The sequence below is a fragment of the Macaca fascicularis genome, chromosome 14 (genome assembly GCF_037993035.2).
Source record: "Macaca fascicularis isolate 582-1 chromosome 14, T2T-MFA8v1.1".
NCBI lineage: Eukaryota > Metazoa > Chordata > Mammalia > Primates > Cercopithecidae > Macaca > Macaca fascicularis.
Window position 1 is genome coordinate 48,833,849 of NC_088388.1, and position 26,738 is coordinate 48,860,586.

General features: G+C 45.4%; 1 protein-coding gene across 50 annotated transcripts in view; it reads left to right on the forward strand.

The window, feature by feature from the left end:
* The window catches only part of PLEKHA7 (pleckstrin homology domain containing A7), a 239,888-nt gene that overhangs the window by 84,438 nt on the left and 128,712 nt on the right, over positions 1 to 26,738 (forward strand). For 9 of the 50 annotated variants that reach the window (XM_065528449.1, XM_074014154.1, XM_074014158.1 and 6 more), the window contains exon 1: positions 4,431 to 4,790. The exons of the other annotated variants lie outside the window; for them this stretch is intronic. In XM_065528449.1, coding sequence (XP_065384521.1) covers positions 4,708 to 4,790 — 83 coding nt within the window. In that variant the 5' untranslated portion in view covers positions 4,431 to 4,707. Of the gene's footprint in view, positions 1 to 4,430; positions 4,791 to 26,738 lie in introns of those variants that run through there. 50 annotated transcript variants of the gene reach the window in all.

Genomic DNA, 26,738 nt, shown 5'->3' on the forward strand with positions numbered 1-26,738 from the left:
CCATCTACCTATAGTGTTTTGAGAAACTTGGGCCCTCAGCTTGGAGTTTTAATCCTACCTGCCTTCAGTCCTTGGATTAAGGGTTCCTAGGTAATGCCACAAGAGAAAGTCAACAGAGTTGTCTTTCTTACCTCTGTTCCTTCCTCTGGTCTGTGAGCCCCCTAGATTCACGGAAAGCTAAAAATGTGAAGCAACTTGTAGTTTAACAGCCTTGTGCCAAAGCACCCGCAACTGGCCAGCTCTCTGCTCCCCAAAAAATCCCAGCAGATACTTTGTTTTTTGTTTTTTTTTTTTTGAGACGGAGTCTCACTCTGTTGCCAGGCTGGAGTGCAGTGGCGCAATCTCGGCTCACTGTAACCTCCGCCTCCCAGGTTCAAGTGATTCTCCTGCCTCAGCCTCCTGAGTAGCTGGGACTACAGGCGCCTGCCACCATGCCCGGCTAATTTTTTATATTTTTAGTGGAGATGGGGTTTCACGATGGTCTCGATCTCCTGACCTCGTTGTGATCCACCCGCCTCGGCCTCCCAAAGTGCTGGGATTACAGGCGTTAGCCACTACGCCTGGCCCCAGTACATAGTTTCATTAAATAATAATCCCCTACACTGAGGTGGTGCAGTTCCCTTTGTTCAAGAGTTTTTACATCTACCCCCTAAAAGGAAAGTAGGGGCTTTATTAGGCTATTTACCAAGGAAAGGGGGAGGCAGAGATCACCCAACCAGTTATTACTGAGCCCAGTCTTATCTATGGCTTGCTGTTATTCAGCTGATTCTTGCCTGTGTGCCTGGTGGCACACCAGATGTGAGAAAAGCAAGGTGAACAGTTTTGGGTCCTTAGGACCAAAGGTATATGCCTTATATGCTCTCAGCTTATTAAGAACCCAGAATATTTGGTAGAGAGTTTTGGGAGTAGGGGACAGACCCATTAGCTGATGTTCATGGCTGCTTCATGTTGGAACCTTTAGTTTAAGCTTCTGAGCATTATTATAAGCATAGCCCAGGAGGTAAATGTAAAAATAATTTTCTTGCCAATTTTTCCTGCATGGTATCCTAGCGACGATGTACTTTCTGTCCTTGGGTGTTGGGGCACCAACTGGGGCTGTATCAAAGCTTGCAGAGGGGAAGAATGTGAAGGGCATGGTCAGTCACCCCTTTAAAAGTCAAGGGATAGTTTCTTTTTATTTTATCTTTTGGAGAGTTTTTTAAATGCAGTTTTTTAAGCAGCATTTTATGTTGTAATTACCAAAGTAATATATGTTTATTGTCTGACAACTTCAAAAACAGAAAATTCAAAGGGAGGAAGTAAAAATCAACTGTAATCCTGACATTGTTAACATTTTGGTAAATATCCCTCTAGTAGTCTTTTATTTACTTATTTATTAACTGAACTTTCAAACAATGATTAGGTTCTAAAATTGTAGTGTATGGTAAAAAAAAAAAAATCAAAGTCAAATGTGTACCCTAAACTACCATGGACAGTAATTTTTATGCACACTAAAATTAGACTTAAGAGCAACAAAAATCTACATAAGGGCCAGGTGCGGTGGCTCATGCCTGTAATCCCAGCACTTTGAGAGGGCAGGGCAGGAGGATCACTTGAGCCCAGGATTTGAAACCAGCCTGAACAACATAGTGAGACTCTGTCTCTAAAAAAATTAAAAAAAGACATTAGCCGGGCATGGTGGCACACGCTTGTAGTGTCAGTTACTCAGAAGGCTGAGGTGGGAGGACCGCTTGGGCTCTGGGAAGTCGAGGCTGCAGTGAGCCATGATTGTAACACTGCACTAACATGATGGAGCAAGAATACTGTGTCTCAAAAAAAAAAAAAAAAAAAATCTGGGGGCAAAACCAATCTACCTTTAAGATTACTATCAAACCCCTAATGGGGAGTAGATGGTAGTGGAAAATTGAATTCTGTTCCAGCTGGCCTGTAAGGTTTATTTCATTCTGTTTTTTGTTTTTTTGTTTTTGTTTTTGAGACAAAGTCTCACTCTGTCACCCAGGCTGGAGTGCAGTGGTGCAATCATAGCCCACCGCAGCCTCAAGCTCCTGGGCTCGAGATCCTCCCACCTCAGTCTCCTGAAATGCTAGGATTACAGGCGTGAGCCACCATGCCTAGGTCACATTCTGTTTTAATGTTAAGGTTCTATAACTTTAATATGGGTTGATAAATTTACTTATTGTGAGGATGACATGCCATAGTGGCATCACAGTTTACCTCAGATAGTAGATTCTGAGTCAACCAGTAAGAAAAATGAACACAGGTGTTTACCACCTCCCTCCCCAACAGACCACACACACACACACACACACACACAATTGGGATGATTTGTTTTGTAACATTTTGTCTTATTCAACAGTATGTATTTAATAATCATTTTAAAAGTTGTATGTATTCTGTTGTAATCATGTACCACAGTTTATTAACCAATTTCCTGTTGTACAATTAGATCATTTCCAATTACTTGCTGTTATGAAAATGATGAGATGAACATCCTTGAGGATAAATCTTTGTGCTCATCCACAATGAAGTATTCTGGCTAAATTCTTGGTTGTGGAATTGATGGTTCACAGGATATGAGCATTTTAAAGCCTTTTAATTCATATTGCCAAATTGTCCCCAAGATCATTGCATGCTTCCTTCAAAGTGTCTTCTTGCCAACATTACTGGAAATTATTATTCAAAGGAGTCTTGCACAGCATGGCTTTTTTGTTTTTTTGGATGACCCAGGGCTTCTGTTCATTGTCTGGCCAATTTATCCTGGAAAGAGTACATGAAAGGAGGCTAGAGATGATAAGTGCTGGTGGCTGGGTTGTGGGGGAGGGTGGGGAAAGATAACAGAAGGGTGAACTTGGAGGCCATTTCTTTACTCTGGCCTCCAAGCTATCTTCAGCAGACATCTCAAGACAGAATATTGCTTAATACTTACAGGGCATATATAGTTTTAAAAATCATATTCACTACTATAATTTTTGATTTGGAAAATAATTTGGTGCCTTGTCACCACAGAAGAATGGGAATGGCATTTGTATATTTATCCAAAAGGAAGTATGGTTTAAAAAAATATATGGAGAAACATTGTCCTAATCCAACCTCTCATTTTATTTTTATTTTGTTTTGAGACAGGGTCTCGCTTTGTCACCCAGGATGGAGTGCATCACAGATCACTGCAGTCTCAAATTCCTAGGCTCAAGCCATTCCCTCCCTGCTCCCCCCCCTGCCTCAACCTCCTGACTAGGTACCGCTACAGGCTAGCACCACCACGCCCGACCCAGCCTCTCATTTTAGGTAGATACACTGATACCAGAGAGTGGAAGGGGTTTCTGTATGGCCACACAGCAAATTGATGACTGAGTTGGTGCCTCAAGTGAAGGTTCCCGAATTCCTGTACAGTGCTCTTTTGCAGAGGCAGGACAGCCATGGGTGAGGGAGAGATGAGAAAACAGACATAAGGGCGTCTTTGGACAGATAGCCGGGCTGTCTTCTAGGGCCTGGGAGCCACCCTGTGCCCCACCTGGATAAAAGCCCAGATGTTCCTAGCATGGCATTTCCGCTTCTGCCTAATCATCTGCACCTGTGAATGGAAGCAAGCTTACACTTTAATACCCAGTGGTTTTGCCTGAACTTTCCCACCCCCTGGGTAACCTCTCAGCTTTGTCAAGTATCACTTCGTCAGGGAGCCTTTCTTGACTGCCAAGACTTAAGGCTCCCTGGTGCATTCTTATAGCACCTCTGTAATCCCCTTGCAACAATGGTAATTACCTTGTTCTGTATTTAATATAGGTCTCCCTGACTAGAGTAGAAGCACTGTGAGTGTAGGAAGATTATCTGTTGCTCCTGGCGTATACTAACCCTTAAATGTTTGCACGTTTGAATATTTGGACGGGTGCTAATGAATGAGTTAGAAGTGTGTTTGGGCTGCTGAGAGGTGCTGTAGTTCTGATTGCCTGCAGGACCAGGAGAGTGATCCCTTATTGCCAAGGGCATTGAGAAAAGAGAGAAAGAAAAGAGACATAGTTGAGGTTGCCAGGGCAGAGACAAGCCAGATGGTATGGTCTGCTTCGCTGGGTGCCTGATAGTGGCCTCCTGGGTGATGGGGTCGCAGTCACATCTAACCAAGCCTTCATTCCTGGCTTGTCAGAATCCGTTCCCGTAATTTACCAGGGGTTGTTAGAGAGAAGCCTCCATGAATCATTCTGGGGAAGAGAATTCAAGGTCAGGACTCTTGGAGGGGAGACGACAGCAACCCGGGTCTCCTGCAACCTGGTCTTCCCAGCCGATGGGCACTTGCGGCAACGGATGACAGGTCTGCTGTTGTCTGGCTAGACGCCAGAACAGCGCCGTTCTGAGGCCGCAGGTCCTGCCCCTCCGCCCGTCCTGCCCCTCCGCGCGTTTTCCTCCCCCTCCTCAGTCTCCCTACTCCTCCCACTTGCAGCATCCTCTGCGAGGAAAGGAATGTGCTGCGCTCGGACGCGCCGTCCTGGTCTAGCGGCAGCACCTGGGGCGCGCTCTGGATCGCTGGGGTCCGCCGTCTGGCGCTGCGCCACGTGCTTTGGTCGGTGCTGATGTCAAGTGGGTGTGGGCTCCTCGGAAAGGCCCCGGCGAGGACAAGGAGGGCGCGCCATGCGCCGCGGGCGAGCTGAGGCCCCGGCGCCCTCCGTAGTCCAGCGCCGCTGACCGGTGGCCCGCCCGGGCTCGCGGAGCAGTCGCATGGAGCCGCGGAGCTGCCAGCCCTGGGACGCGTGCCCCGCCACGCTGGAGGTCTGGCAGGGGCTGCCAAGGGGGGCCTGCAGGTGTGTGTGCGCGCTGTAACTTTCGGGGGATCTGCGGGCTTTTGAGCCGACAGGGCGCAGGGTGCACGGGCTCCTTTTGGGGGTGCTTTGTGTCTGGGCGCGGGCGTGACCGGAGCCGGCTAGTCCCCGGCCAGCCATGAGCGAGGGAGCCGTAGCTGGCCGCTGGAGTTTCTGCAAGAGAATTCATTGAGCCGGCGCCCGGCTTTGGGTTACTCCTCGGGAAGGACGCCGAGGGAGCTGCTGTTGTTTTTAAAAATCGGGTCTCCAAGTACAGCCTGCGTTCATGTTAACAGGATTATCTCAGCAGCAGACAGCGCCGCTTCCCGAAATCGGCTGTGGTTGGGGACCCCACGGCCCCGCAGGCGTGCGGGCTGAGGGGACAGCAACTGGCCAGCAGTGGAGGGGGTGGGGAACGGGAAGTGGGCAAAGGCGACCCCGCCAAGCGTTCCGCTCAGTGTGTCGGGGCGCCTGCCCTTCCTCTACACCCACACTTGCCAGGAGTCGGCCACGGAGGAGGTAAGGGGTCAGCTTCTCGCCTGTGACAGCTCTGGTTTCAGACACACCTTCCCGAAGGAATGCAGAGGCTTTGTTCCAGGCGCCCGTCCCAGCCCCGAGCCCTGAAGCCCGCGGGCATAGGGCTGGGACTCCGGTGCCATTACTCATCTTTTATGGCAACGCCGGCAAGCTCCTAGGTAGGCAAGTTAATTATTAATGTGTCTAAGCTGGAGAGAGGAAATCTGAAAATGAGATTGGTGGGTTGCAGGCCTCCCCCTTTGCTTTTTGGCTTTGGCTAGGCAAGGTTTAAGCCCGAGGTATTGCAGTCTATTTCCCGAGAAGGATAAGGGTATTCCCCCAAGGCACGAGCACTGCCCCCCAAGGGGTCCCCTTTCCCTGTCGGTGGGACCGCCCCCTCTCCTCCCGGAGGGCAGAAAGGTGCATCCCTCAGATTTTAATGTACTTTAGAACCCGCCTGTACCCCTCCTCCTTTGCCTTCCTAAACGAATCTCACTCCCATCCCCTTCCTCAAGGCAGCTTCCTGAAGAAGCTTCCAGACCAGGTGTGGGAGACCTGAGTCCTCTCAGCAGGTAGAGTCTGAAACATTCTGAAAAATAGAAAAATGTTGCCCTGTCCCAGCCATGGTGCCTGAAAACCTCCTTGCGTGCTCCGCCAGTGCCCTCGGGTGTATTTTCAGGCCTGGGGGCTGTGGGCAGAGGAAGAGGTGTCTGTCAGGTATCACCTGACTTGTCTCTCTCAGCAGGAGGGGAGCAGGGAGGTCCAGGTGGGAAATAGAGAAGGTGGAGTGAGGCTCCTCCCTCAGGCAGTTTCAGTTTCCCTCCTGTCCTTGTCAGAGGGAGGGTGGGTCTAAGACTGATAGTTGTACAAGGTGTCCTGTTTGTGTGCTGGGGTATTTCTGGGTGGGGCCCTAATGAGTGGGAGTGCAAGGGCCCAGCCTTACATGGAGGGCTGTGGACCAGGCTGGGCTCTGGGGAGGTGGGAGGGACGGGGGTTGGTTGGAGGCAGACCTGAGGAGATTTTTTTTAACCCAGCCAGGGCCTTAGAAGAGTTGTGAAACTCAGCCTTCCTGGTAGCATTGTGCCTTAGAGACCTGGGAAGCTATGTGCTGGCTTAGGACAGTTTTCAGTCCTGTTAACGGAAGGGTCGAAGGACTGGACTGTAGAGTAAGTGTGATGAGGAAGATGAGCATGTCTTGGAAGCTGACATTCTGGGGAGTGTAAGAGGGGGCTGGGTTTATGTAAGAGCGGGGAAGGGCAAAGGCAAAAAGTGTGGGGAGTAGGGTGGGCTTACGGGAGGCAAGGAGCAGGGAGGCAGATTTTAGCCCTGGGTGTGGGCTGTGTATCAGAGAGGTGCTCCCAGACAGGCTGCTGTGCTCCCTTCCCTTCCTCCCAATTTTCTATCCCCTTTCTCAGTGACTTGGCTTGCTGAGTTTGCCTGCCTCTCTGCTGTGGTCTCCATGGGCTGGGCTGCTCCAGTCCCTACCTCACTCCAGCCTTCCAGGGAGAAAATGAGTGAAGGAAGGCTTGGCTTTAAAGAGGCTGTTGACTCTGATACCCTGGGTTATTGGGCAATCAGTGCCACCTGCCCTGCCACCTGAGTTTGTGGTGTGTACACTCCATGGCAGCCCTCCCCTAACACACTGGGCTCTAGCTTGTAGAGTGCCACTTTCTCCGACCCTGCCCTGAGCTGCTAGTACTCTGTGAATTGAGGATTTGAAGATGGCCTTGATTAGGAACAAGGTTTTTCTGTTATGAAAACCACTGAAGCCTGCCATCTAACGTCTCACCTTTTGGTCTGCTGGCCATGGCTGCATATTTGTGGATAATGGCCCAGCCAAGACGGCCTGGGGCAGCTACTACCCAAGGTGATTCTGGAAAGAGTAGGTGGGTAGTGGGGTCCCTAGGGCACTGAGTTGAGTGAGAGGGCATCAGAGGTTATAGGTTATGGGGAAAGTGAGGCAGTTATCAGGCTGTGGGATGGTGAGGTGAGGATATCATGGCCACTATGGATTGTGAGGACAGAGGACTGAGTAGGGCTAGCTTGGAAATTCCCCATGTGTCTTGCTCCTAATGTCTGTACTGAATGGAGCAGGCTATGGTGAGTCCAACATCAGTGGACGCCTCCGTCCTGGGGCCTGACTCCCCCTGCTGTCAGGGGAAAGGGGCAGCCTGTCTCTCTGCACCAGCTCTTTAGCTTGTCTTCTCTCTTCCCTCTTAAAAGAGGCACTTGGTTGATGGTGGTTACTGAGTTCCTCAGTAGCAGCTGTGGCAGGGAGCCTTTTCCTGGGATGGGTGGCAAGAGAAGCTCCCTAGGCTAAGAGAAGAGTGATCTGATGGTTTGTTCTGACTCAGGCAAGATGGGGAGGACAAACAGACTAAAGACCCTGGCAGCTCTTGCAGTCTTGGTTTGCAAAAGCATGAAGTTCCAACCTAGGGTTTGTACTGTATCTGGTGAAGGGAAAAGAAGCCAATGTTCCAGGTCTATGCCCTGTGAGTACCCAGGAATGAGGGGAGAGGGAACGAGGGGTTAGTTGAAGCAGTGTGGCAATTTCTTTGGGGGCTTGGACTCAAATTCAGTCTCTGCTACTTATTAGCTTTGTGTCCTTCAGCTTCTCTGAGTCTCAGTTTCTTTACCTGTTTGTTAAATAGGGACAAGGCCACTCCCCCATCCCCAGGACAATTGAGAATTGTATGAGATGACTGTAAAGGATTTAACGCAGTACTTACCAATTGATAGCTATTATTTTTCATGAATTAAGGCAGCTAGAGAGTCCTTGGATCATTAGCTGAGAGGTTTTTTTGTTTTGTTTTTTAAATGTAGAAAATAAGAATGTCACGAATGTATTTTGTGCTGCTGCCAGAGGCCATACCTGGGCTCCTGGGTTCAGATGTGACAACTGTCCTAGAAGGGTTTCATCTGACTTCCACATCAAACCTGTTTCCAGCCTCCAAATATTCAAAGAGGCCTTGGAGAACCGTGAATCTCTGACCGCAGGCATACAGCACAGCTGAACTGGAAAGGTCACCTGCTCAAACTCCAGCCTTCTCTGGTGCAGCCGGGATTAGGGAATATTAGTCCTAAGAGCAACTGGATACCTGTCACATTTTAGCTGTGTGACTCTAGATGAGTCCTTTTATCTCTTTGAGCCAGTGTCCTGTGAGAATAATAAAACCTGCCTCACACAGTTGTTCTTATGCTCAAACAGGATAATGTATGCTCAACTGTAATGCGGCATTGTGTATTATTGATAGCTAACTAGGTACCAGACAGTGATCTCAGTATGTTCCTATATTATCCCATTGAATTATCACAGCAAATTATGATGCAACTTAATTATTATCCACATTTCATTGATGAAGAAGTTGAGCTGTTGAGGATTGTAATTGTTATTGTTGGATAGCTGACTCCTTATTGGAAATCATGCATCTGAAGACCTGTCTCCCAAAGTAGGAATAAACTAAAGTTCCTACAAATATGTTTGCATGCTGCCTTTCTTCCACTGACCTAACATCCCAGGCTAAATCTGAACATAAATTTGTAAAGTAAGTTTGCTATTTTGGCACCCCTCTCTGCCCCCTCATCCATAGGCTCTATGGGGCCAATGGACACAGTGCCTTCTTGTCTGTAACTTTTAAGTGTCACTTGCATGGGATTGTAACCCTCTTTGCACTTACCCTACCTAGTAGTTCCTTTTAAGAAAGAGGTTGCTAGTTTGGTTTGACTTTAGGCAGGGGAAATGTTTGGTCTAGAGCTGACTGTTAGGCTCAGAGTTTTCAAGGTCCCATCTTTCTTTCTGACGCATCTGGTAAGCTGTTTTGCTCTGTTCCAGATGATCTGCCTTGAGCAGAGGTCTGAAGTTCTCATTGTGTTGGAAAAAAAATGTAAAAGGAACCAAAAAACAAACAAACAAAATGCCCTGTGAAAATTAGGGCTCCCAGCTGGTGGTGTTTCAGACGTGGGCATTGCTCATTAACAGAGTTACGATCACAGCCCCAAATTCATTCTTATTACTTTTGTAGCATGTTTATAAGATTACAAAAAGGCTGTCACTTTGTGGGTTATTTTCTCTTTTTATTACTTGAACAACATTTATGCAGGTGTGACACCAGTAAAGCAATACACGTCTGGTTTGGAATAAAAAGTGAGACACCACTGGTGAGGCTCTAGGTGTGCTTACGAGATTCTAGAGCTCTGGTTAGCAAAGAAAGGGTTTCCACAGCATGGAGCTGTGTACTCTGCTCCTATAGCAGCCTGCTGGTGTTGTCAGAATGGGCATAGTTCCTGTCATTTTACTGGAACTTGGAGTGACACGTCTGAAGTCAGGTAGTCAGATATGTAATGGCAGAGTCTGGACTCCAGGTCCCTGACTTTTCGGACTCAAAGGCAAGCAGTCTTATTTGTCCTAATAATAATTTAAATAATTTTTCCTATTATGTACACTTTGTGGGAAATTTAGAATATTTCACTACAAAGAAGATAGAAGAAGGAAATTATGGACCAAGCACCGAAGACAACCACTGTCCATATTTTGATGGATTTTGAAAAACCTTTTCTGTTTTGTTTGTTTATAAATGGGGACATTTGTTTTTGTCAGGGGAGATTTGCTATTTGCTTTTTATTTATACATCTCTGGGCATATCTAATTTCCTCCTTTGGAACAGGCATTCTTTCTGTAAGCTTTGATTCCCTACAAATTCAGGTGAAGCTCTTTATTTTATATAAAGCACTGTGCTAGGCACTGTGGGGGAAAGAGATGAACAAGACATTCCTCCCTTCGGAATTTACAATTAAGTGGGAGAGGCAGATGTGTACTCAACCAATAGTACAGGTATAATAGTAATAGCAAACATCTCTGGTATCCAGCTCTTTCCATGTGCTTTATGCAAGTTACTCACACTTAATCCCCAATCAGCCTTGTGAAGGAGGCATTGCCCATTTTATAATTGTAGAAACTCAGAGGTTGAATAGTCTGCATAAGGTGATAAAACTAGCAGCCACCCAAGCTGTGATCCAAATCCAGCTTGTCCCATTACAAAAGCAAGTGTCCTCTCCGGTGAAAAACTGCTGGTATCACAAATCCCAGAAAAGGGAAGCTCAAAGTCAAAGTCCTTTGTGAAGAAAGAAGGGATGGTACATATCTCTTTGTCATTTCCTCTCTCATCCTTTTTCTCTCTCTGATTCTAATTATATTGAGTAATATTTATTGTCTTTTTAAAAAAATTCCCTGCTTAGAATCTTTTGTTTTTTTTGGGATCATTTGATAATAAATCTCAGAGTATTGGAACTGGAGGGGAATGGAAAGGTTACCTAGACTATCCTTTTTACTTTCTTTTTTTTTTTTTCCAAATTTTTAATTTTAAGAGATGAGGTCTTGCTCTGTTGCCCAGACTGGAGTGCAGTGGTGTGATCATAGCTCACTGCAGCATCCAACTCCTGGGCTCCTGACTCAGCCTCCCAAAAAGATAGCACTACAGGTGTGAGCTACCATGCTCGGCTAAGTTTTTTCTTTTTTTAGAGATGAGATCTCGCTATATTGCCCAGGCTGGTCTTGAACTCCTGGCCTCAAGTGATCTTTCTGCCTGTCTCCTGAGAAGCTGGGATATCAGGCACCAGCCACTGCATCTGGTTCTTTTTATTTTCTTACTGGGGAAAACTGAGTCTTAGAGAAGAGCAGTGACCTGGGCATACAGAATAGTTTTTAGTTAAGCGAGGACCAGAACTCAAGCTTTCTTTTCACCAGAGTTTCCCAAAGTGTGAAATTATATATGGGGTAATACAGGGGTGAATCTATCTATCTATCTTTCTTTCTCTCTCTCTCTTTTCTTTTTCCTTCTTTCTTTCTTTCTTTCTTTTTCTTTCTTTCTTTCCTTCTTTCCTTCTTTCTTTCTTTCTTGACAGAGTTTCGCTCTTGTCACCCAGGCTGGAGTGCAATGGCATGATCTCAGCTCACTGCAACCTCTGCCTCCCAGGTTCAAGCGATTCTCCTGCCTCAGCCTCCCAGGTAGCTGGGATTATAGGCATCTGCCACCACGCCCAGCTATTTTTTTGGTACTTTGTAGTAGAGATAGGGTTTCATCATGTTGGCCAGGCTGGTCTCAAACTCCTGACCTCTGGTGATCCGCCCACCTTGGCCTCCCAAAGTGCTGGGATTATAGGCATGAGCCACTACGCCTGGCCAAGGAGTGAATATTTCTTAATAGTTTTTTTTTGTGAGTATATAATGTTTTTCATGTGTGTTTGAAGAAAAATATAACTAGAACATCAAAGTCATCATTTGGCAGCTGTTATGCTTAGGATATAGCTAGAGTCCTTGTGGTCTATTTAAAGGAAAAAAGTGGAAGTACAGGTTGGACAAGATGTGGCAGAAATTACAGAGGCGGTGTGAGCGATGTGTGGTTAACGCTAGGGAAACAGTGCATTTACACCAGTTTACACTTCCTCCTAATGGATTCACCTGCCTGGCCAGCTTTATTATTTCAGGGGCAAGTAGAAGGGAGCCAATCCTTAGTGAAAACATACTACTTGCTGGACATTTTACCTGCTGGTCAGTATCAGCGGGCTCATTGTACTGACGTGTATATATTGAGAAAGCTCAGAAGTTGAGTAATAAGCTCAAGGTTACAGAAGAGAGGTTGGAGAGTGAAGGTTCAGATCCCAGCTTGGACTCCTTCATTTGCCCCTTATAGCCACCTGCTGCATTCCACAAGGTGAGTGAGCCTGGGACCTTTCTCCTCCTAGGTCTGACTCCTGTTGGGATTTGACATGTTCTTGTTAAGGTACCAGGCTCAAGTGGAAATGAATGTGGTTGGGTTGCTAGGTTGCTGCTATAGCCTGATAATTTAAGGCTTGATTTTGATAGAATTTTAAAGAATGTGCAGTATTTATCAAATCTGACTCATGCTATTCAGTGATGGAACCCTTATCCTGCTTCTGTCCATGTTGTGATGATGCCATGTGAATTGTGAGCCCCAGGAAGATGTAGATTGTGAATGACTCTTGAGATTGAGTCATCTATCCATACTTTCAGAGTTCAGAGAATCAACTAGTAGGCATTTACCTAGAGTGGAGGTGTGGAGGTGAGGTGTGGGCTGCTTCCACGTTAGCTGAAGAAACCTAGAGCTGTAGGTTATAGAGAGAAGAACGACTTTCAGGGCCCCTTGTGGGACATTTTGGCTAGAACATGGGATCCAAGCTTTGGGTCCCTCCTAAACCAACCAAGAAGGTTCAACTTCTTAGTGCTTTAGGACTACATGGAGCATGATCTCTTGCACAAGGTGAACAGTCCCTGCATCTGCGATGTGGTAGGTGCTATGATAATGGAGTGGGCCAAATGATGGGCCCCTCCAAAAGATATCCATGTGCTAATACCCAGAACCTGTGAATATATTACCTTATATGGGAAAAGGGACTTTCGGATATGATGAAGGGAAGGACTTTGGGATGGGAATATCATTCTGGATTATCAGGGTGGGCCCATGTAATCAGAAGGGTCCTTATAAGATCAGAGTAAGGGAAGGAAATATGAGGAGGGTAGTAGAGGTTGGAGCATTGTGCCCTTGAGCCAAGGAATGTGGGCAGCCTCTAGAAGCTGGAAGAGGCAAGGAATGGATTCTGCCCTAGGGCCTCCTGAGGAGCACGGCTCTGCTGACACTTTGATTTCAGTCCAGTAAAACTGATTTTGGACATCTGACCTCCAAGACCTTAGGATGATAAATTTGTGTCGTTATAAGTTCCTAAATTTATGATAATTTGTTACAGCAGCAATAGGAAGCTGATATAGATAGACACTGAAGATAAACAGTGAGTATAGCATATCTCTGCCTTCAGGCAGCTCTCAGTCTAGTGGGGAAGACAGGCAAGTCAATAGCCAATTTTTTATTTTTATTTTTTTTTGAGACAGGGTCTTGCTCTGTCACCCAGGCTGGAGGGCAGTGGCATGAACTTGGCTCACTGCAACCTCCACCTCCCGGATTCAAGTGATTCTCCTAACTCAGCCTCCCGAGTAGCTGGGATAACAGGTGCCTGCCACCAAGCCCGGCTAATTTTTGTATTTTTTGTAGAGACGGGGTTGCACTGTGTTGCCAGGTTGGTTCCGAACTCCTGACCTCAATTGATCTGCTAGCCTCAGCCTCCCAGTGTTGGGATTACAGGTGTGAGCCACCGTGCCCAGCCTCAACAGTCACTTTTGATAATAGTGGTAGTGTCCCAGCAGGGCTATAAATCCAGGATTCTGAGGGACCTAATTCAGCCTGGCCTCAGGGGTGCCACTGAGGATAAGTTGGAGGAAGGTGGGCAGGGAAGAGCCTTTATGGCGGGAAAAAAAGAGCATCAATGTCATCTCAGTCAGATCTGAAAACCAAGTGGAGCTTACTGGCAGTCCTTGCAAGGGAGAAAGCTGTTTCCATCTAAATTGGTGCAGTCTCCATGGCTCTGTTTTCAGACTAAAGCCTTTTGGGCCTTGCATAATTGGGGAGATAGGTTGAAAAGTCCTATGGTTCCTCCTCAGGGTTGTGTGATAATAGAGTTGACTGTTCCAGGCACTGCAATGGCTTTTTTACACATTGTCCAATCTAATCCTCAAAACAACTGCCTGGGTTAGGGACTGTTTTCCTTATCCTGTGATTGAGGGAAATGAGACTTAAGTTAATCAGGCCCAACACCACACAGCTTGTAAGTAGTGGGGCTGAGATTCGAATCCAGGTCTTTAGGCCTCAGAGCCCATGTTCTGAGCATGGTTTTCTATGGTAGAAAGACCACTTGGCCTTTATGAGAGGACCTGAGTTCTAGTCCTAGGTCTGCTTCTTATTAGACTTAGAGCAGGTCAACCTACTTTCCAATCTGTTTTCCCGTCTGTGAAAGGAGATAAGAGGCCAGCCTGCCTCAGAGATGTTGTGAGTTCAGGGAGACCCTGAAGGCAGCGTGTCTCAGACACCTCTGGAGAGGGCCTTGATAGTAAACCCCATCCCCTTAAGGGTCATTGAGGTGGGCTGGGGAATTCGGCCACAGTGGATCATTGAGGTGCCCACATGGGGCTATTGTATTTGTATCCCTGGGTAGTGGTGGAGATAGAAAGTGAAAGAAAGTGGGCAAGAAGCAGCAGAGTGGCCTGTCTCAGGGCACTGGGAGTGGGGGTATAAGTCTAGGAGAGAGAGGTGTGACCTGCATTGTGTTTTCTCCGAAGACACGAATGCTGGGGGCAGCTGAGGAGAAAAACCTTGCTTGTCTTGGGGTCAAGTGACAAGCATGTAGTACTAGCCCTGCCACTTACCGTCTGTGTGCTTTGAGGGAAGTTGGCTGGAGTTCTGTAACCTCCATTTTCTCATGTGTAAAACAGGGCTAATGATTCCCGTGTTGCAAAGCATGTGAAAGCATCCTGTCCCTTTCCTGGCATGCAGTGGACATTCATAAATAGTGGTGAACTCTAGATCACTTTAATATTTCCCAGGGTTAATCCAGTAAGTCCAATTCTTTGCAGGATTCCGCATTTCTCCCTTGCCTTTCAGACTCACTTAGGCACACTGTAGTTGGATGTGAAGGAAGGTCTGGCCATGGACTGAGAGCCCCGTGAATTCTTGAGTGGGAAGGCCCTGTGCTTCCTGGCAGGAGATGCTGATCAGTGTTTTTCTGGTGGCTGTAGTAGGTACGCAGGGCCACTGTGGAAGCGAGAATGTTTGTCTTGCCAAGTATGAGATTGAGTGTCACCGGTTTGCTTTCTGGAAATAATGGCTGTGCTGATGAAGTAGATTTATGGCGCTGAGGTACGTCAGAGATGAGACTGATCTTTTTTTCCCCTTTTAAATGTCGATGTTTTCTGATTATTCAAATAATGTGCTTATTTTAGAATATTGAGAAAGTATCAAGAAAGAAAAAAATGTCTACTTCTAAATCCAGGGATGATTACTGCTAACGTTTTGGTAAATTTCCCTTTCTTCTTTTTTCAAAGGCACATAAGCCTTTCTTTTTTTTTAATATGCTTTATTCACTTACGATATCATGTGTATTTCCCAGATCATTACATATTCCTTAAGAACATTTTTATTTGCTACATAGTAGTCTGTGGTGCACACAGGCCATAATATTCTTAATTATTCCCTGTTCTATAGTTAGGCATTTAGATCGCTTCTACTTTTCTCCTAAAATACATAAAAACATTTGACCTTTTAAAGAATGATTTTCTTAAATTCCTGGAACTGGGATTCCTAGATCAAAGAATAAGCACATTTAAAAGTGCATTTTGGTGGACTCTTCTATTTACCTTATATTAAAAAGCAAAAAAGTGTGTAGTGAGGTAGCTGCAGGCCAGCCTGGGTGAGGTCCCTGTTTCTGACCATTGTGCACAGAAGGCTGCCTCCTTGCCACTCACTTGCTTCCTGACAGACAGTACAATCAGCCTCTTGTGGTTTGCGAGTGAAATTTAAGTACTGGGTCAGCCTTTCCAGTGCTTCCCTCTCTGTCAGGAAGTTCGTCTGTGAATCTAACCTAAATCTCATCTGCTGCATTTTAAATCCTCACCCGCTGTCGCTTCCCCTCAGTGGAGTGGAGCGGAGCAAAGCTGCGCACTGTCTGCAGGCAGCCTTGTTCACCTCTCTCCCCTGACCACTGCGACGCCAGCTGCCAGCCTTATGTTACCCTGGAGGAAACTTGAGGGTCTCTGGCTACTGCTGTCGCGACTGGGAGGGCGGTCCTTGCATCGAGTTGCTGCTGATAACACCAGGTAGGGTTTCTGAATCCTAGACTGCCCCTGCTGTGGAGGCCAGCATCTCCTGTGCCCTCTGCAGAACTTGTGGGGGCAATTAGCATTCAGAGTGGCGCTCTCCTCTGGATGCTGTGGGTCTATCAAATTCGTTCTCTTGGGGGAAAAAAATGTGACTGGAGTAGGGATTAATTGTGTTCCAGCCCCAATTGCATTGGCCAAGTGGTAAATGTACAGTGAAGGAAGACGGCCAGGCAAGGAGGGGCATTTGAGAACATTCTGGTAATAGGAAATCCGGCTGTCATTGTGGGAGGAAAGGGTCCCACCCTGGGCCTCCCACCTTTGGCATAAAGCAGCTGTGCCCTCTACCAGAACAGCCTTGGCCACCTTTCTTAGCGTGGATCCATTGTTGAGAGCTGACAGCTTTATTATGGAGCAGTAGGTTGTTAATTTGGAAGGGAAATGAATATAGCTGCAACTTCATGGGCAGCAAGAGGCCTCTTGTGTCCCCTCACTTAGGCATTTTAGAGTTGGCTGGCAATTGGCCAGCAGGGCGGAGTGAGTCGCACAGAAAAGAGACTGGGAATTGAGTCCTTGCTGCACCTGTGGGAGTATCTGAGCATGGCGAGAAGCCCAGAGGAGGTGGAGCCTGAAGCCTCCTGGTGACCCAGTCTGGGCTGGCTGACCTCCTCCAGCTCCCTGCCCTCCCCTCCATCACAGCACCTGGAGGTCCTGCCTTAATGTTATCTGCTTGATGCTCCCAGCTTGTCCTCCTTGGAAGTTCTACATACATAAGATGAGATGCCTTGTTTTATGCTTTGCTATTCCCTTCTTCAGTGTCTCGTACAGTGTAGGTCTTGATTGAAATGAAATCAGCATTTAAGAGGCAAAACCCAGTAGTTTGGGGCACTCAATAAAGAAGCTAGTTCTCTGCTCTTCAGCTCCCCTTTAAAATATCCATGTCAGAGTGTTATTCCTCCTTTTGAAGAGGGGAAGCTTTTTCTGTCTTCCTTTATTGTTATACCAAATTCTCTTTGGTACTGAATGTCACTGTACTTTTAGCCTAGCAGGTTGAAGTTGGAGGCCAGAGTCTCCACTGCAAGGCCTTAGTCCAGTGAGTGCCACCCCTGGCTGCATGTTAGAATCCCTTGGGGAGCTTTTAAAAAATATGTCTGGGACCCAGTGCCAGAGATTCTGATTTATTTGGTCTGGACTGGGGCTCTGGCAACATTCCACCGAATAAGGAGTAAGGTGTATCTGCCATACTCTATCAGCAGTTTCCTTTTATGGGAAGATACATAGTAGGAGCCTGTGACATCTGCAGCAGTAGGTTACTCCGCATCCTTTTTGGAAGCAGAAAGGGCAAACTGCCAAATGAGAGCATTGCATCAGGGCTTTCATGTGAGGGACTGGCTTGATGGGAAGCCTCCTGAGATGTATCTTGCACCGATTTCTGTTACCAGGGTGTGCTCTGGCTGTGTCGCTCTGCTTGGTAATTAAGCAGGTGATGTGGACAGGATGAGGATCCTTTGGTTTAGGTTAAAGATAAAAAGGAAGAAGCAGGATATGAGTGTGTCTCTATTTGATTCATCAGCACAGGGACTGGATTAACTTTTTCCTCAAGCTTTTGGAGCAGGTGGGAGAGCATGGGGAAAGAGCTCTGAGTGAATCAAGGTTGGCTTTTCAGTTTGGGCCTAGAAGACAGGTCAGAATAGTGGGTTCCTGCAGTGAGTATTCAACCCTGCATGACTCCCTGTTATCCCTGAGACCTCACTTCTGCCAGTTTGCTCTTGAATGTTGTGGAGACCTCTTTCCAGAGGAGTCAATAAAGGACCAGACTAATGCCATGAGTGAATGAGCGCCTTGGCTGTGTGTGTTTGGGTTTGGCTGTGGGTTCCTTTTTGTGACTGAGAAAGATTGCACTCCTTTTTGGCTAATGCACACGACTTGATGTCCTGAGTCTTACCCCTTCTCCCATGCCCTCTGGGGTGTTTGTGGTTGGAGCTTTGTTCCAAGAGTAGCCTCCCAGGTTGAAGGGCTGTTTTTGTGGTTGCAGCTGCCCCTTAGCTTCTGTCTCATGTCTGGCCTGCCTCCCTGGCCCTGTCAGCCTTAGAGAAGTTGAAGCTTCCTTGAGAGAACCCCTGTAGTTTTCCCACAGGTGAGGAGGCCTCCAAGTTAACACCTGGGGTGCTGATGATGCCATTCCCCAAACTAGCAAATCCTGCTTAGAATAAGATACACACATTTTGATTTCCTCGTGCTATTTCAAACTGTAATTTGCTAATCACCTATAACAGATTCATCGTGGGTGCTTGTTAAAAATGCAGAATCCCTGGGAATAAAACTAGGAATTTGCATTTTAGCCAGGATCCCGGGTCATCAGATATAGGAATGTTTCAGAATCACTCAGTTAAAAAATGTCACATCACTCTTGCTTTACAGTCAGGAAATGTGACAGAGTGGTTAAGTGACTTGCCCAGGATCACACAGTAGATTACAGCTGGAACCAAGCCTGGGAGGACTCAAAGCCAAGTCCAGAATGTTATCTCTGCCTCATATTTGTATGAAGCTTTGTTCTTTGCAAAGTATAATCCATCTTTCTGCTCCTCTAATTTGTTTAGATGGAGAGTGCCCTTGTTGATTTTGGACCAGATTATTCTTTGTTGTGGTGGGCTGTCCTGTATATTGTAGGATGTTTAGCAGCATCCCTGGATTTTATCCCCTGGATGCCAGTAGCGCTTCCCAGTTGTGACAACCAAAAATGTCTCCAGGCATTATAAAATGTCTGCTGGGGGGCAAAATTGTCCCAGTTGCAACCCAGTTGTCCCAGTTGCTTTAGTGGGGGAAGCCGTGTTCCAGGGATGTTCCCTAGTGGTATCCCATGACATTTATTTTTATGTTTGGGGACTTGTAAAATTTGCAGAGCTGGTTTCTTCCCAGCTTCGCTAATATGCTGGATTACAAACATAAATGAAGTCACACTAAATATAAGCTCTCTCCTCATCTTTGTTTTGGCTTACAGAGGGAAGTCATAAATAAGCTTGGAAAGACCACTGACTTTGGACTCCAATCTGTGATTTGCCTGCCACCCTGGGCTTTCTAGGTGTGTGATCTTGGGCAAGTCGCTTAACTTTCTGGAACTCCTTCCCTCATCTGATTATGATACAAAGAAATGTTTGTTGTGAATGAGAATTAAGTGACACCTTGGATGTGGAAGTGTTTATAAAACATTACTCATATATTAATTGGTGCTGATAAAATTCAGGTCTAATTACCAGCACTTGAGATTTTCTCAAATTTAAAAGTGCAGAACTCAGCACAGCAATTCTAGACTTGTATTTGGCCAAGTATATTATCCGTGTCATCTTCCTATAAAGTTAATCTTCCCCTCTCCCACTTTAAATTTGATCTACCTCTTCTTGGTGGCCATTGCCATATCTCTTTAGGGTCATTGTCTCTGCAAGATTGGCCATTAGGTTATTACCTCAGGCAACAGCCGGTTTCTTTTTATGGTGACGTTTCTGAAGGGCTGTCAGATGTGTTATGAAAAGTGAAACCCCCACACTTTATTTTCCCTCATTGCCAGCACCCAGAGAGGAGCATGATTAATTCATACATGAGGTCTGAATGTGGGCAGTGAAGCAAGCATCAGTCTGCAAAAAGATGCATGCAGATGAACTTAAGTATAAAGGTATTTGGGCTCTTTGGGACAGCAAACCTCAGTTAGTGCAGTGCTTCAATTTGTAGAGGAGGAAACTGAGCCCAGAGAGGGAGCATGACTGAGGTGTCAGGGGCAAAGTGAGAGTCTGGCCAGGTTCTGCAGGAGCTGAGGCTCTCAGCACAGTATTTGTACCTGTCTACGCTGCTGCCTTGGAGAGTGTGGTGGGGAGCAGGCCCTACTCTGTATCCAGGGTACTACTGCTGCCTTCTGTTTCCCTTCAGATGTTGCCATGCAGGCCTTGTGAAACTGTCTCTTTCTGCTCAGTAATTTATGGATAGAATTTCTCCAGAATACACATAGTACAAGATGTGGTCGTCACTGATTCTTGGAATATCTTGAGGGGAAAAGCAATGAACATTAAGAGGCTCCAGTTTCTTTGTGAACATAGAAAGACTGAGAAACTGAAGCTTGTTTTGTTCCTCAGTAACGTCAAACACCATCCCTTGGTCACACATTTTCTCCCACTAGAATGTGCTCCTATATCACTACTATTAATTATTAGTGTTATTAATACTTGGCTGCTGTTGAGTACTTACTGGATGTCAGTGCATGTGAAACGTTCAGCACAATGTATGTCTCATTTAATCCACCCCAAAACTCTACAAAGATGGTACTATAATTTTCTCCATTTTGTAAATGAGGAAAGAGGTTAAGGTCACAGAGTAGAAGAGAGAACTGAGATTCAAATCCTTCCAATTTACGAAGCCTAGATTGGCTCGTTCCATCTCTGTTGTACTGATTTCTGTGGAGGTGATTACTGTAAACCCCACCTGCCTGCTCCTCCTCTGCAGCCAAATTTGAGGCATTTGATGTCCCTATGTTAGTCTGCTAGGACTGGCATTACAAAATAACACAGGTTGGGTAGCATTAATTATAGAAGTTTATTTTCTTGGTTGGGCACGGTGGCTCATGCCTGTCATCCCAGCGCTTTGGGAGGTTGAGCCGGGTGGATCACCGGAGGTCAGGAGTTACAGACCAGTCTGGCCAACATGGTGAAACATCATCTCTACTAAAAATACAAAAATTACCTGGGCATGGTGGCACATACCTGTAATCCCAACTACTTGGGAGGCTGAGGCAGGAGAATCACTTGAACCCCAGAAGCGGATGTTGCAGTGAGCTGAGTTTGCGCCACCGCACTCCAGCCTGGGCAACAGAGCACGACTCTGTCTTGAAAAAAAAAAAAAGAAGAAAAAAAAAAAGAATTTACTTTCTCAGTCTGGGGGCTCGAAGTCTGAGATCAAGGGGTCGGCAGGTTTGGTTCCTTCTGAAACTTCTCTCTTTGGCTTGAAGGCTGCCACCTTCTCACTGTGTCCTCACATGGTCATCTCCATGTCCAATTTCCCCCTCTTATGAGAACACCAGTCATATTGGATGAGGATCCACTCTAAATACCTCATTTTAACTTGATCACCTCTTTAAGGATCTAATCTCCAAACACAGTTACATTTTGAAGTTCTAGGATTAGGATTTTGAATATTAATTTTGAAGGGAACACAGTTCAGCCCACAAAAGACCTGCTATTTGTCAGATGGCCAGTTGGAACTTCCAGAGCTGTCCTGACTGGGTGACAGCTGGTTAGGCTGTCACCTGCCCTCAGCAGTGCCAACAGCCTGAATGAGAAGAGCTGTCCCTCACTCTAGGGCCCTCGAGGGCTACTATGGAGGAAAGCACAGCCTTCAGAGACTGTGGCCTGGGTTTTGGCTGATTGGACTTAACCTTCTAGAGCCTCATTTTACTCAGCTGTAAAGTGGAGGTGATTCCTGTCTTAAATAAATTAAACACTTCGTATTGAAAGTGTTTGTAGCTTTGGGTTCAGATGGGGTCATGAGACTAACGATTACTCAGTGGCTAATCCATCACCCCCATTCCAGGGGATGGTGGAGTGGGAGCTTTGAGGAAGAATGCTTAAGGGAATGAAATACAGAGACAGTTGAAAAACAAACTGATCTCCCTTGCCAGTCATTTCCGAGGCCGCTTTACACAGCTTTTCACCTTCTAGCAGTACCGTGGCACTGTGTGTGGCTGAGGTTCTGTGGCTCCACCTCAGAGGGCCTCATTTTGCTCTTCCCTGGGGCTCTGCTGCAAAGAAGTCAGCTTGGAAAGGGGCAGTGGGCTCAGCTTGCTTTAAGAGAAATTGCCTAATAGACAGTTTGGGTTATTGCGACCTTGAGGAAAGTATGGAATTAAAAAAAAATTCTTCTGTCCTATGAAGGTCATATAACTACATTATATCAAAAATGGGATAATAGAGACAAAGGGGAAAAGCAGCCATATTCACTTGACTTTATTGTATCTTCTGGATTTTATGGAAGATGGGGAAATAACATTTATTTTAATTACTTAATTTATTTATTTTTAAAATTTCAGACAGAATCTTCTCGCTCTGACACCCAGGTTGAAGTGCAGTGGCATCATCATGGCTCACTGCAGCCTTGATTTCCCAGGCTCCAGATATCCTCCCACCTCAGCCTCTCAAGTAGCTGGGACCATGGGCGTGCACCACCACACCTGGCTAATTTTTGTATTTTTGGTACAGATGGGGTTTTGCCGTGTTGGCTAGGCTGGTCTCAAACTCCTGAGCTCAAGTAATCTCCCACTTTTGTCTTCCAAACTCCTGAGATTACAGGTGTAAGTCACCGTGTCCTGCCCCGTCTTTTATTTATTTTAAATAGGTGTACATGATATGGCATGAGTTTGACAGGGTACAAAGTAGTGAGAAGTCTTTTTATATAACATGCTTTTAGTCATATATATGATTTTGACTTTTTCAGTTAACATTGCATTGTCTTTATATGTCTAAACATTTCTTATTCTTCCCCATTTTGAAGTTTTAAAATTGCAAGGAATATATGCAAAGTATATTTATGAATTTTTATTCTTATATAAATAATGGATAGCAAAATACCAAATTAGTAACAGTGGTTGCCTATTACAGTTAATTTTTATTATGTATGCTTTTATTTTGTAAATTTTCCACAAATTCTGAAGAGATGTGTGCTGAAGAGATATCCATAATCTTAGAATTAACATTTTGGTCTATTTTTATCCAATATTAATTCCTTACATTTTGTAAAGATAATTGAGATTATATTTTATATACGATGTGGTTGCTGCCTGGTTTTCATTTAACACAAAGATCTAATAAGCTTAGATTCTTTATAAACTTTATGTTTAATGGCTGTTTCATCAGTATAAACACCTTATTTTGCTTAACCATTACTTTATGGTTGGACAATTAGGTAATTTCCAGTTTTTTATTTTTTTGTTTGCTTTTTTGAGACAGAGTCTCACTCTGTCACCCAGGCTGGAGTGCAGTGGCGTGATCTCGGCTCACTGCAAGCTCCACCTTCCGCGTTCACGCCATTCTCCTGCCACAGCCTCCCAAGTAACCGGGACTACAGGCACCTGCCAGCGCACCCGGCTACTTTTTTGTATTTTTAGTAGAGACGGAGTTTCACCCTGTTAGCTAGGATGGTCTGGATCTCCTGACCTCACGATCCGCCCGCCTCGGCCTCTCAAAGTGCTGGGATTACAGGCATGAGCCACTGCGCCTGGCTGGTAATTTCCAGTTTTTGACTGTAAAAATAATGCTGTGATGGACAACTTCAGAAATAGTCTTTGGAAGTACTGACCCTGAAAAAAATCTGTCTGGAGCTTAGAGGAGCTATATTCCCAATGAATGGGTACAGAGCAGGCACTCAGATGTTGCTTGTGCGAGAGAATGAGGGACATGTGTGAAGGAATGTTCTGTAAATGCTTTCAATAAATGATAACATGTAAGAGTAACAAATGTTTTAAGCCAATGAAGACCTGTCAAAAGGGAGCCCAAAATGAATTGCAAAATCGAAACCTATCATACTCTGATAGCTTGAAGGTTTTTGAGAGGGTTCTACAGTTTTGGCTATGAAAGATCTGAGGGGAAGAGAGTGATTTGCAAAATTGTAGAGCAGGAATGTAGAGTGGGCTCTATCTTTGTACCACGTTGAAGAATGAAGTGGCAGCGATCCTTTTCTAGTCTCTGAAGGAAGAGAACGTGGCAAGAAGGACAAAAGCTGAAAGGCCTGTTTGCTGTCTGACTGTGTGCTGCCCCAGGTGGCTGCTGAAATTAAATCAATTTGTGGAAGGCGTGGAAGAGTTTTCTTAGTTTGATTCTCTCTTTTGGAATTGAATGGGCAAATAGAATTTCTGTGAAAGATGTCTCTATTTTTGCCTGGAGCACTCTGTAATTTGGACTTTGTCAGAACAGCCTGCCTTTATTTTGAATTTGGAACCATTGACTCCCCTTTCTTTCTGCTGTGGGTTATTTATATGCGAAGAAGCACAGTGGAGGCCTTTTCACCTTCTCACTCATGACTTTAAGAAATACAGGAAAACAGCATTTTCTACAATCTATAATCCCTGAGTGTTGGCAACAGAAAAATGAAAGATATTCTAATGTAGGCATCTGTGCAATGGTAATGGGTTATGGATGGTCAGTGAGAACCTTGGCTGCCAGTCCTGGGCACTGATCTCAGCCTTCCCCGGGACCCTCTGGATGAGGGAGTCCTCATTCACCTAATTGAGCAAACATCACAAACATGCTTTGTTTGCCCATTTATTCATTCCATTCATTAATGTACTCATTGATTCCATTTGATTCACTTCAGCTACTGATCACCTAATGTTATATGCCAGGCAGTGTGCATGGCTGTAATTACAGAGCTGTGACTAAGACCTTCCTTCCTTCCTGTTCAGTCAGGGTTCAGTAGCAGTAGTGAGAAGCTATTCTCGCTTTTCTAAACAGAAATGGATTTAATACAGTGAACTAGGTGTTTACATCATGATTGGAAGGGTGCAGGAGTAGGCTCTAGGCTGACCTTTGGCAAAGATAACTAAAACAAGACTGTGAAAATGGCCCATAAGTAATTGTTTTCATTTTCCTTTTTATTCAACTCTTTTGAGCTCCCCTTGTCCTTTGCTCCCAACTTCTCTGTCCCAGATCTTAGGCTCTCTCTTTATGGGAAGAGCTGTTTCAAAGCATTTATGGTCTGTAAAGTGTGAATAGGGTTGTTGTTAATAATAACTGTCACTTGCTGACTGTTTGTTGTGTGCCCAGCTGTCTGCTAAGTCCTTTACCTGCGTTATTTCAATCCTTGCATCTCCTGTTGGGTAGTTAATATTATTATCTCCACATTGCAGAGAAGGAGCCTGAAGCTAATAAAAGTTAAATGACTTGCCCAGGATAATTTAGCTCTTAAGTAACATTTGAATTCAGGGAATGCCTCTGTCCAGAGGTACTTGTAGTTTACAAGACAAGCTGGCCCAAAAAAGATACACGAATGACCAAAAAGCAAATGAAAAGATGCTCAGCATCATTAGCCATCAAGGAAATTCAAATCAAAACCATAACGAAATACTACTTTACACACACTAGGATGTTTACATTAAAAAGGACAGATACTTAAGAAGTGCTGGTGAGGCCGTGGAGAAGTGGGAACACTGATGCACTGCTGGTAGGAGTGCAAAATGCTGGAGCCACCTTGGAAGCCAGCTGCAGGTTCTCAAAAGGTTAAACGTAAAGTTACCATATGAGTCATGAATTCCATTCCTAGGTATATACCCAAGAGAAGTGAAAACATGTCTACCTACACAGAAACTTGTACACAATTCATAGCCATATTATTCATAATATCCTCGAAGTGAAAACCCAAAGTCCATCAACTGATGGGTGGATAAATAAAATGTGGTGTGTCTATGTAATGGATTGTTATCTGGCAATAGGAAGGAATAAAGTACCGGTACATGATACAACAAGAACACAAGAATGAACCTTGAAAACATTATGCTAAATGAAATATGCCAGTCACAAAAGATGACCTAGTGTATAATCCTATTTATATGAAATGTTCAGAATAGGGAAATCCATAGAGATAGAAAGTGGATTTATGACTGCCTAGGGCTGGAGCTCGGGTGATGGCTAGAGAGTATGGGACTTCCATTTAGGGCAATGAAATTTTTTTTTTTTTTTGGAGACGGAGTCTCGCTCTGTCACCCAGGCTGGAGTGCAGTGGTGCAATCTCGGCTCACAGAAAGCTCCGGCTCCCGGGTTCGTGCCATTCTCCTGCCTCAGCCTCCCGAATAGCTGGGACTACAGGCGCCCGCCAGCACACCCAGCTAATTTTTTTGTATTTTTTTTTAGTAGAGACGAGGTTTCACCGTGTTAGCCAGGATGGTCTCAATCTCCTGACCTTGTGATCTGCCCGCCTCGGCCTCCCAAAGTGCTGGGATTATAGGTGTGAGCCACCGCGCCCGGCCATGAAATGTTTTAAATTTGAATGGGTTGATGATTGTACAACTCTCAATATACTAAAAGCCATTGCATTGTACACTATTATTTTTTGAGACAAGGCCTGGCTCTCCTGCCCAGGCTGGAGTGCACTGGTGCGATTTCAGCTCACTGCAACCTCCACCTCTTGGGTCAAACTGTCCTCCCACCTCAGCCTCTTGAGCAGCTGAGACTGTAGGCATGCACCACCATACCCAGCTAATTTTTGTATTTTTTGTAGAGATGGGGTTTTGCTATGTTGTCCAGGCTGGTCTTGAACTCATGAGCTCAAGCAATCTACCTGCCTCGGCCTCCCAAAATGCTGGGATTACAGACGTGAGCCACCATGCCCAGCTCCATTGTACACTTTAAGTGAATTGTTTGACATGTGAATTCTATCTCAACAAAGCTGTTCCTTCCCACCCCCGAAAAAAGAGAAAATACATATTGGGAAGGATAATGCTTACCTAAATAAATGAGTTGCTAATAGTGGAATTTAGAGGAGAAAGGATAAACCCCCATGCAGTTTTCTCAAACTTCTGGCTTATATTAGTTTGTCTTCACTATAGTAAACTGAAAAAATGGATTTAATCTAGCACAAAATTGAATATTCAGCTCTCAGCCTATTGTCTGGCTGGTGAACCTAGAGGTGATTTATTTTTTCCTCAGCTATCTACTTTCCTAGACAGCTTTTTTCCATTTTTCTCTAAG